The sequence below is a fragment of the Channa argus genome, chromosome 3, assembly GCF_033026475.1.
Source record: "Channa argus isolate prfri chromosome 3, Channa argus male v1.0, whole genome shotgun sequence".
NCBI classification, from domain to species: Eukaryota; Metazoa; Chordata; class Actinopteri; order Anabantiformes; family Channidae; genus Channa; species Channa argus.
In genome coordinates this window covers 16,836,418-16,847,152 of record NC_090199.1, presented here as the reverse complement: position 1 = coordinate 16,847,152, position 10,735 = coordinate 16,836,418, and the positions used below count along the sequence as shown (strand labels likewise).

General features: G+C 39.5%; 2 protein-coding genes across 6 annotated transcripts; one reads left to right on the top strand and one right to left on the bottom strand.

Annotated features, from left to right (window-relative positions):
• Nucleotides 1-2,337: 2,337 nt before the first annotated feature.
• LOC137123580 (TRIO and F-actin-binding protein-like) lies at nucleotides 2,338-8,558 on the top strand. Of its 5 annotated transcripts, XM_067497545.1 has the most exons (13): nucleotides 2,339-2,579; nucleotides 2,660-2,737; nucleotides 3,608-3,653; nucleotides 3,879-3,947; nucleotides 4,133-4,222; nucleotides 4,408-4,502; nucleotides 4,851-5,487; nucleotides 5,684-5,918; nucleotides 6,566-6,677; nucleotides 6,792-6,951; nucleotides 7,076-7,189; nucleotides 8,018-8,104; nucleotides 8,211-8,558. In XM_067497545.1, the coding sequence occupies exons 3-13, from the start codon at nucleotides 3,627-3,629 to the stop codon at nucleotides 8,355-8,357; spliced, it is 1,773 nt and encodes a 590-aa protein (XP_067353646.1). In that variant the 5' UTR covers nucleotides 2,339-2,579; nucleotides 2,660-2,737; nucleotides 3,608-3,626; the 3' UTR covers nucleotides 8,358-8,558. The 5 variants fall into 5 exon arrangements, with proteins under 5 accessions (XP_067353649.1, XP_067353646.1, XP_067353647.1 ...); XM_067497548.1 differs by lacking the exon at nucleotides 7,076-7,189 and having other exon boundaries at nucleotides 2,338-2,579; XM_067497546.1 differs by lacking the exons at nucleotides 2,339-2,579; nucleotides 2,660-2,737 and having other exon boundaries at nucleotides 2,970-3,653.
• On the bottom strand, nucleotides 8,559-9,838 carry smdt1b (single-pass membrane protein with aspartate-rich tail 1b). Its single transcript, XM_067497554.1, has 3 exons — nucleotides 9,677-9,838; nucleotides 8,980-9,138; nucleotides 8,559-8,800 (listed from the first exon to the last, which is right to left on the bottom strand). Exons 1-2 carry the CDS (start codon nucleotides 9,836-9,838, stop codon nucleotides 9,001-9,003), a joined length of 300 nt encoding a protein of 99 aa, XP_067353655.1. The 3' UTR covers nucleotides 8,559-8,800; nucleotides 8,980-9,000.
• Between the last annotated feature and the right edge of the window lie 897 nt (nucleotides 9,839-10,735).

The following is a 10,735-nucleotide window of genomic DNA, read 5'->3' as shown; positions in this document are numbered from 1 at the left end:
CAGAAGAACATCTTGACCTTGCCTTTCTCTTACCTTGTTTCTTATTTGGGCAATGACCACAGGCTTATGTGCTTTTCAGAGTCCAGAGGAGACAGGGAACAAGAGAGCGGCTACTTCTCTCCCGACAGGAGAGGTGGTGGTGAGCAACAGACAGACGAGGTCAAAAAACGGACATATCGTTACTATGAGAGGGGACATGCCCTCCCCAGCAACTTTGTTCTTGAGCCCAAAGCCTGTGTCCCCTACAGAAATGTCAACCTTGGTGTACCCTCTCAGAGGAGAAACCCGGAGACGTATATGCAGGAAATCTGGAGAAGTGAATCCCCACAGAGGTACACGTATCACTCCAACTTTAGACAAGGAACTGATTCGCAGAGAAATTCTCCAACACGCCACAGTTCTGTGAGCCCAGACCGCTACAAGTTAGTTGAATGTCCTGTGGGACCTCACAGAGGCAGCTCCCTTTCCAGGAGTCAAGCCCAGTCTCATGCTTCATCTCACAGCTCCTCTCAGCTTCAATCACATGCTCCTTCACGGCATGCATCAGGCAGGTCCAGTCCATCTCGCAGGAGCGGATCTGTTGCCTCTCGGATCACCTCTCCCTCAAGGGTGACCCCTTCCCACGGGCGTAGAGACTCTGTCTATTTACAGAAGAACGGTTACGATGCTGAAAAGGGATGTGTCCGAGTGCTGAAGAGTCCATCACAGGCTTCAAACAAACACAGTTTGGACTCAGAGAAACTTTACAGGAATTTGGAGTCTATCTCTCGCCGCTGCTCCACAGCTGTTCAACAAAAATCATATGAAGGATCTGAAGTATCTCTACAAACCAGAACTACCGTCAACAGCTCAACCAACACTCACACGCATAACAGCCGTGAAGTATCTCCATCCAGGAATGGGCATGATACTCAGAGTCACACCCCACAGAGACAGCCCCACTCCAGAGATTTCAGACTGAGTCCTTCTCATGGCTCCTGGCAGGGGTCCTCACACTCTTTACTCAGTCTCCCTCCATCTCGTGGTTCTTTAATATCAAGACAAGGTGCAGACTCTGATGTGTCCTGTGGTTCAATGTTGCATGTTGTAACCACAGAAACTGATAGGGGCAATGAAGAGCATAAAATGGTGTGCGGTGACAGAAGCAGGAGTAATGTAAGGCGAGGCATGGAAGCCTTGTTAATCTCTGAACCCAAGAAGGCCACAGTAGAAGTTGAGCAGGTATGTTCGCTATATGAGAAACCTACTACTTTTTTAGCTATGCTAATGGCTGGGATTTTTATTGCAGGTCATCTATGCACATTCCATTTGCAAAAAGTGCTTCTTTAATATGGTCACCACTACCCAGAATGCATTGGGCCATGATGTCATTGCCCATTCTCTAAAAATGGAAATGGTCTGTCCACCACTTTGGTTCAGAATGAAATGTGTTTCAAGGATTACGATGAAAAGTTGGAAAGGGATTAATTACCCACAAAATGAAGCCTTGAGTTTGAATTTGGTAAAGTAATGACGTTTCATCTAGCAACGCAGGGAGGTTGACAAGTTTCAAGTTAACATTTTCCTATTTAACTATTTGATGAATTGTCATTAAATGAATTCACAGATTCCTGTTCCCCTCAGAATAAATTGTAATAACTCTGGTAAATCTCTTTTTTCCTCCAAGTTTTCATCTAGCGCCCTCATCAGGTCGAACATTTGTGTTTTGTGCAAATAACAACTTCCAAATTCTAACTTGGTAATATAGTTAACATTATACCAGCTGAAAATCGTCATTACTATTGTGAAGCATACAGTCTATGTTGTAAGCATGTTAGAATGCTAAAATTAGAAGCCCAACTACTATCCACAAATGTGTACAGTAGTTGCGCTGGATGAATTTGCGTGACAGAGAACTCTCCATACAACATATTGTGTGTAAGGTTGACAAAACTTTCTGAATCTGAGGTGGGGATGACCATGGAGGACTATATAGTGCTGGCTGATATTCCAAAGATCCTGCTAGACTCAGAAGAAGAGTTTCCAGGACTGAGGAAGAGGAACCAGAGTCCCAGTCCATGCAGGGAACAGAGACTCAGGACATACAGGTTAGTACTACCACATCATACTGCATGGTATGATAGAATCTATCTGTGTGTGATCATAACGTAAGTGCATTTCTTAGTCGCTGTGGTATGGTCTCTAAAGTAGGAAGCCAGAAGATTAGTGAGAGAATAGTGAAGTGTAGGAAGGAAGTAGAAAAGGCTTGATATGACCACAAGTCTGCCTAATATGGCCAACCCCCTCCTCCCACACAACCCCCCCCCCCCCCCCCCCCCCCAAAAAAAAAGAAAAAAAACAGGCATGCTCATAAAGTCTTTGCAGAGTTATGTCAAAGTTCAGCAAAAAGAAAAAGGGATTCAAAGCTTCTCTACATGATTATTTGATTGTGAAGGCATGAAGATGAAATAGATGTCTACAGTTCAAGACTTGAGCCAGATGAGAGGGGGAGAGGGAGAGAAAGAGGCAGAGACAGACGCGAGAAATGTCAGAATGGACGATCATCTGGAAAACAGTCGGCAGCATCTCTTCATACACAGGTACAATTTAATCCGTTTCAGAGTAAAATCCATGTGGAAACAAAACAACGTTTGTGACCTTGTATATTTTTTAATCAAAGAGTTCAGATAATGAGAGTGGAAAACACAGGTCATCAAAGCTGAAGGAGCGAGCTCGTTCTGAATGTCAGCAGACTCAGGTGAACATGATCCCATCAGTTTTGCTTCTGTCACAATGTTTTTGGAGATAAATGGGTCATTCATACATCCATTCTAAAGTAGCTCCATGATATTTTATTTTATCTCTTTTACCTCAGGTACATCTTTTACACAAGCACCTTGCATGAAAATACATTAGTTTGCACTCTGTGTTTTAGGGCAGCATGATCATATGATTTATCATCTTTATTAATAGATTCTAGGGTGATTAATGCCAATGAATCCTGCAGTCCCAGTGCTGCAGTGTCATGCTGAGTTAACAAACACAGTAGGATGGATGATCACTAAATGAACAGTTCTTATTTGAGTACTGTGAATCACATGCAACCATGCAAAGCTTTGTAGTAATTCACAGGTCTTCAAACAACATTTCCAGCTATGATAAAAGAAAATGCTATGTGTGATTACACTTTGGGGACTTCCTTTTTTATTTCACATCATGCATTTTACTCTCTCGCAATCCCTTCATTTCTTTCACATATGCTTTGGACACAATGTGATGCATGTACGGTGAGTATTTTCTCATTGCTTGTACTAACCTGCTTTAATAGCATCTGCTTGCTTTTAACCATCAGTTCCCCTCTCTTCCTGCAACCTCTTGAACAGTGCAAATTTGAAAATAGCACACATCTTCCTCTTTTATGTTCCCATTCTGCAATACATTTCCCACTTTTCTTGCTTTTATGCTTTATCTGTCCTCTATGCATGCTTCACAGTGAGGTAGTTATCATATACAGACATGTGCGTCTGCTACTGACAGTTTCCGTTTCCTCTTTTTTCACAACTAAGTTTGAGTCACAAACCACAATAGAATGCTTTTGAAGAGTCTGTTCATAATACTTTAATTGCAGATGTTACTTAAAGGGGTGGATGTCTAGACTCGATGAACATGGCAAGGTAAATATACGTTTTTGTAATATTTCAGTCAAGAAAAATAAAGTTATTGCAGTTTTCAATCATGTTCCTGTTGTAACCACATTGGCAGACAGTAGAAAACAATAAGAACAAGAAAGTTTCACTCTTAAAAATCCAGGAAGGAGACTAAAATTTGAAATGTGGTTTAATACTAAATAAATAAATAAAACAATTCAGTGTTGTCCTTGTTTGCTTGTTTTGGCTCAGTGGAAGAAACACTGGTTTGTTCTTGGTGACACTTCACTGAGGTACTACAGAGACTCAGAGGCTGAGGAGGTATGACAGCGAGTGCCATTGCATGTGACAAAGTAATTCCTGATTTGTCAGAGTAAATGTATATATTTTATCCTACTGTTATTTGGGGAGGTTTTGTCACTGTACATAGGTCAATGGGATAATTTCAGACTTCTTTCATGTTTGGGTTGTAACCTATATAAATTAAAGCTCTTGTTGTGCTGAAGTCAGATGATCTGGACGGAGAGATTGACCTGACATCCTGTGTGAATGTGTCAGATTGTAATGTAGAGAAGAACTATGGACTCCAAATACAAGTATGTATTTACTGTTACTTGTGTTATGTTGCTCATTGTGTTGTACAGTATACACCTAAATGGACAGTCAGGCACCTCTCACCCCCTGTTTCCACACCAATTACATGTTTGGCTGCTTCCTTTGTGTGTGTGTGTGTGTGTGTGTGTGTGTGTGTGTCTTTGCTTTTTCTTTTGATCTCCTCCAGACAAAGAGAGCAGTGTTCACTCTATCTGCTATGACCTCCAGAATACAACGAAAGTGGGTGAAGTTACTAAAGCAGGCGATCCAAAAGAACAGGCCGTAAGACTTTTACTCAGAGACAGTGCTAAGTGCACAATACCACAATGTAAAAATAGTCTATTACAGGCTAATGTGCTCTTATTTTGGTACATGAGTATAATGTGAAAAGTGTACCAGAGGAGTAAAAAAAATGCAAATAAACAGAGAGTTTTATGTCGTTATATGTTAAATTATTAGATTAATATTGCTGATGGTTAATATGAATGTAGCATTTTACTGTATTTGTCCTCTAATTGATTAACCAGATGTGAAATTCTCACACACTGTGAAGAAATGCTGCTTATAATCTATCATCTTTCTTCTGATGTGTAACTCTACTCTCCTGTGTTTCCCTCATTCTGGCCTCAGCCAATCAGACACCGGCAGCGAGAAAGAGAACCCCCTCCACTGGAGACCGTCACCATGCCAACCCCCTGCTCAATTCACCTGCAATGGCTCTGAACCTACCACTTCCAGCACCGCCACCACAGCTGCAAACTCCCATCAGGCTGACCACCACAACCAAACTGTAGCTGGAGATCTGGACAGAGATTTATCACCAGCCACTCAAAGAGAAGAAGGTGAAGGCTGGGACCGCGAGCAAGCCAAGCGATTGGAAGAGAGGAACAAGTGGTTTGAAGAGGGGGTCTCCTTCCGTGAGATGGGCAGCAGGTGGGATTCCATGGAGCTGAAAAAGGGAAATGTGCCCATGCCTGTTTTTGAAACAATAGACTCAGAGGTCAGCAGGAAGTGGGCAGAATTTGAGACACTGTCGTTTACGGACATAACTGCAAAGTCTCTTATTGGAGCCCAGGCTTATCAGTCAGGAACCCTCATCGTATCACAGTCTCTAGTTAGCTCCCAGTCGCATCACTGGAGCCCTGGAGGTTCTGAACAGTCTGTCAATGGTTCACAAATTGAAATACCAAGCTCAAAGGGGGCTCTTCCATTAATAAATGGCATCCAGACCAGTCCAACAAATACAGTTGAAGCACTTAAAAAGGAGGTAAGAAAGAAATTACACTGACTCCATTAAACATCTCAGATGTAATGGGCTGAAAGTCATTGCAGACACAAATTTGTGATCCTAAACTGGAAGTCTTCCTCTTTTCCTATATCTCTGTTGTCCCATTCTTGCTTTTTCTCTTTAAACATCTTCCCTCCTCCCTTCCCACTTATTCAAATTCAAATCAATCTCCAAGGCCCTCTCTCTTCGAAAGCAAGTAGAGAGCATTAGGAAGGAACGTGAATCCCCAAGGACACAAGTGGACAGCCCATGTGGCCCCTGGGCGCCTTGTAGGGGCAAACTAGAAGCTATGGAAGCAGGCCATCAGAAAGCACTAAAGGAGTGGCAGGAGAGACATGAGAAGGAGATCAGGGAGCTGGAAGAAGAGAGAGACAGGATGCTGCAAGACAAGAGTGAGACAGCTGCTAAAGGTAAGCTAGTAACAAAAGTAAGGTTGTGTTAAGTGTTTCTGAACTTGAAGTTTCATTGTTGACACCAGAAAAACTGGAGTACCAGCACTGGCAGAAAATCTAGGTTCAAACGAAAACCACATAATATGGCTCAAATCTCTGGAAAATGTCCAGTAAATTGACTAATTACTCATTTATTTTATGGATCACACTAGTGAACACTTCTTTACAGTCTCCATATATTGACATTCAGACTATGTCCTAACAGTTGATAATTTTTCCTCCAATTTGTATATTGCCATAGTTTAAATATCCCACTGTTTTCCTGCTACTATTATTCCTGCTACTACCTTTATTCACTAATTACATATTTTTAATAAATGGCAAGCTTTGACAATCCCCAGCAACCATCTGGTAGCTAATTGTAAGTGAAAGAGATGCATTAACAAATTTTCCTTGTTTAAATGTAGTAGAGGGGAAGTATACAGCACATTAAAAGCACAAATATACTTTTGTTATTTTGCAATTGTATTCAGATCATTTGAAATAGTATTGTTTAATGGGGTTCTCATTGACTTCCTTTATGTAACTGTGTTGTGTCATGAAGCAACATAATTTTTCTACATTGTGGACAAGTTCCTAACTAATTAGCCCACTGTCTATCAAAGCTATGGAGACTCTGAGAGCAGCTCACAGAGAGGAGCTTGAAAGAGAATTGGAGAAGGCCCGAAGCCTGTATGAAGGAGCTGGCCATGTGGATACTTCATACAGAGAACACATGTAAGTTCTTTAAGGATACTCCCTCACTGCAACTACAAGATGTTCTGCGTCTGACCACGACCTTCTTGTCTGAATTATAATTTACCTCACACACTGTGTATTTGTTTGTGTCAGACCCCACGCAGGCGTCTTGCACAGTGAGTTAGATGTCCTGTCCGACCACTATTCTCAGAAGTGCCTGGAGCTGAGCCATACAGAGCAAAGCACAGAGAGTCTAGAGACTGAGCTGGGACACAAAGAGAGAGAGCTGGAGCAGCTTAAAAGAGAGAACCAGGTTGTACATGCATATACAGTTACATATACCGTTGGTATTGTGCTACATGAACTAAGCTACATTAATCACAAGCCAGTTCCCAATATAGTTTTAAAATATAATTGAAGCTAAACATTTTTTTCAGGGGCTTAAGGCCAAACTAGCAGAAGAGATCAGCCGTATGCGTTATTTCATCACAGGCAAAAGATCTGACATGGTATCTCATGGAAATACTGAGCGCACTGCATCAGATGTAGAGGTATTGTTTGAGACCAATTTAGATCCTAATCAATCTTAATTTATATGAAAGTAGGTGATACTAAAACATATCTCTGCATCTCAAATGCTTTTTTTTTTTTTTTTTTTTTACTGAAAGATTAACTTAGCCTTAAAGGAAAAATGTTGAAATTACTGTGATCATGGAGAGCCACAAAGCAACATTTGATGTTGTGCTTTGGAAATGTGAACCCACTTTTAAAAAAATTGTCATTTAAAGGTTTTTACGATTTGTCTACAATATTAACTCAATCTACATTGTTACACCTTCCCTTTTTTGTTTCCAACCTCATTTGGGTTCAGTATCTGTGGTTGGAGACATTAAGAAACAGCAGATACTGCCATCTACTGTCTGAATTACATTCCATGTGTTAGAAACAATCAACTGTGATGTATTTAAAAGTTCAAACCATCTCAAAACAGGTTCTCATTTAAAGCTGCAGTGGTAACCTGACTATAAATTGAGTGATTCATCAACCAAAATTTCTTATTTTTCAGATTTTGAAAAACATTAAATTTTGCTGCACAAAAAAAGAAATTTAATTCAATTTCAATGTCTATTTTAGTTTTAGTATGTTCATTATTTCTTATCCTGTCTTTATCTTTGTTGTACTTATTGTAGTGTGTTTTTAACTATTATTAAAAAGTGGTTTTAAGTTTTTTATAGGCCTAATAATAATTGAAAAAATAAAAGTAACAGACTGTAAACATAATGGACTAACCATTATGTTTACAGTCTGTTACTTTTACTTTTTTTTTTTTTTGAAACTCAGTTCCAATGTTTAACAAGATCTCCTATTCTATCTCTCAGTTGCTGCTAAGAGCAAAAGAAAATGAGGTGCAATATCTCAAAAAAGAAATCAGCTGTTTGCAGAATGAAGTTCAGTCTCTCACTAAGGTATGGTGTATGACACTGGATGTTGTACATTTACAAGTCTGATTTTACCAAATTCCCTTCCTCACTTTTTCTGTGTCGACCACATTTGTCTCAACCCTTACTCTAGGAGAAAGAAGCAGCTTATGAGCGTTATAAGGAGGCTTATGTAGAGCTAAGTGACATGAAGGGTCGTAGCCAGCTGGAGATGGGCTCCCTCAACGAACATTTGAGACTAGCAAATGCCGCGCTTCAAGAAGGAGCAAGACAGACCTGACCACTGAGGACCACATTTAACAAAATTACCTTTTGAAAAAAATGACTGCAACCCAGTACATTGCATATACAATATGTAACAACACCATCATTATATTACAATAATTGTTGTTAACTCAGGTTGGATGTGATTTAGAGGGGAATTTAATGGAAACCACCATGCAAAAAATGGTTCTGCTTAGATTAAAAGGTGTTTACCATGTGTTATCGATTCAGTTTATTGAGCAGACAGACACAAACATGCAACCAAGAGTGAAGGCATAACTAATATCCTCACATGATATAAGATTTCTTTAAAATGATTTGAATGAAAACAAGAGCAGAGGAGAGAGGCAGAGGATGGGTGGAGGTAGAGGGATGTTTTTGGAAGTTGAAGTGCCCCATCTTCCACATCTTCCTTGTGCTGGCTGGTGCTGATGCTTTGAGTTTGTACTGTAAAGCAGCCTGTGGGTGAAAATACCAAATTGTAACCAACTGTCATAACTATGGATACATCAGAAACAAGACCCTCTGGCATTTGAATGACACATCCTCTAACCATAAATATGGCTCTGGATAAAAAGGTCTAAGCAACAATGTTAAAAGGTAAAACAAGGTGTGGCCTATGTGAACTCGGACTTTACCATCTGTTCTCTCAAGTTAGCTCAGTCATCGTCATCGTCATCATCTGGGACAAAGATGTCATGCTCCTCTAAGAGAGCAGCAAAGTTCTTGCTGATAAGAGTTCCCACATACAGGAAAGGCACCACCACTACTGTCATGCGGATGAGACCAAATGGAGTCTGGAAAACATAAGATTACATAATTAGGGATTAATTTGGAGGAGAATACATCAACTGGAATGTGTTGTGTTTGTGTATATATTGTGTATATCAGGCGTTTAAATCATATAACACACCATTTTATTTTCAAGAATAACGTGTGTTTATGTAGTATAAACGTATACCCTTCTCTTTACTTGACCACTTCCTTTTCTTACAACAATGCACACCAAGACATGGTGACATCGGTCAGATTATTACTTGCTTAACAAATACTTCAAACGTATTACAACTAACTATGCAATATTTCAAACACCAAATAAAAACGTTCACTTGAATCAAACTGTAACTTGAATTAAAAGAATATCGTTTGATTACTTCCTGAAAGTATCTATGCGTTCCTGGAAGCACACGGCGATTGGCTACCTTAATCAACATAGCTCGTCTCCCGCTTTTCTATTCGCCACAGCTGTTGTCAATTCAAAATTAAGCTCCGCCCATTATGTCAGTCAAATTTCTGGGTGCTTTTCTCTCGATAACCAGAGGACAGTATACTTACTTTCTCCGGTTTCGGTAGGATTGCTCCCGATGGCGTTGATACACCGGTTCGTATCTGGGTCGTTTTGGTTATGATTGGTGTTTTCGAGATTGTGTTACGACTCATTATCGCCCCATTTTTTGTGAAAACTCGCAGCGGTACCCGCAGTAAACTCATCGCCATTTTTCCAGTGTGTGTGAGAGACAGACTGGGACGTTTGTATGGGCGTGGCTTGGATGACTTACGCTTGTGTTTGCGGCTAGTTATTTTTCAATAATAAGTCACATTTATGTTTACCTATTGCTATGGATTATTTGAGTAGATTATTCAAATAAATAAACTGTTTTTAGAAAAGTTACATTATATAGAAGGGGGAGTTTAACGTTTTTGTTTTTTTTTTAACAAGTTTTACAACAGAGAATAGTCATATAGAGCTAATAAAGTCCACTAATTGGATCTGGCAGAAGTTACAATTTATTTAAACAGTTAAAAGACTTTTGTACTTCACATATTTAATTATAGTTTTAAGTTCAACAAGAAAAATATGTCGTTGTATCTGTGTATTTGTTAGAAAGATAGTCAACTTAAATATATAGAAAATATTCACCAGCAACAAGATACATTAAATACACTGATTTTTATATTTTCCTAGTGATACATTGTAAGTATACCAGACATTATTGGGTGTAAGCACACTCTGTCCACATAAGTCAGGAATATAGTCCAGCTTTAATGTATTAACTTTAATCTTCCCAATTCTTCTTTTCAAAGTGAATTAATATAAAACCTCAAACTTTATTACAAGTGAAATATTTTCCACTTTATATCACCAAATGAAGACCAAAGGTTTTACAGATTAAAACAATTCCAAAAATTTCTAAAAATGTCTATAGCTGTATGATTTCCATATCCATAAAAATGACTGTAGGGCTAAAAGAGAACAATAGGTGGGGGAAAAACCTTTAGCATCTACAATACAATATATTGTTTTGGCCTTATCAGGCTGTATAGATATTCGGGTCATGAAGGTTAGTCACATCCACCCCCATTTACATCCAAAGTTTTATTATTTGCAGGCAC

What these genes read in the sequence shown, in the direction of transcription:
- LOC137123580 (XM_067497545.1), top strand. Translation starts at nt 3,627, where the DNA reads ATGTCTAGACTCGATGAACATGGCAAG. An exon ending in GAGACTCAGAGGCTGAGGAG is followed by an intron (nt 3,948 to 4,132) that starts GTATGACAGCGA and finishes GTTGTGCTGAAG; the next exon opens with TCAGATGATCTGGACGGAGA. An exon ending in GCGATCCAAAAGAACAGGCC is followed by an intron (nt 4,503 to 4,850) that starts GTAAGACTTTTA and finishes TTCTGGCCTCAG; the next exon opens with CCAATCAGACACCGGCAGCG.
- smdt1b (XM_067497554.1), bottom strand. Translation starts at nt 9,838, where the DNA reads ATGGCGATGAGTTTACTGCGGGTACCGCTGCGAGTTTTCACAAAAAAT. An exon ending in TCCTACCGAAACCGGAGAAA is followed by an intron (nt 9,139 to 9,676) that starts GTAAGTATACTG and finishes TATGTTTTCCAG; the next exon opens with ACTCCATTTGGTCTCATCCG.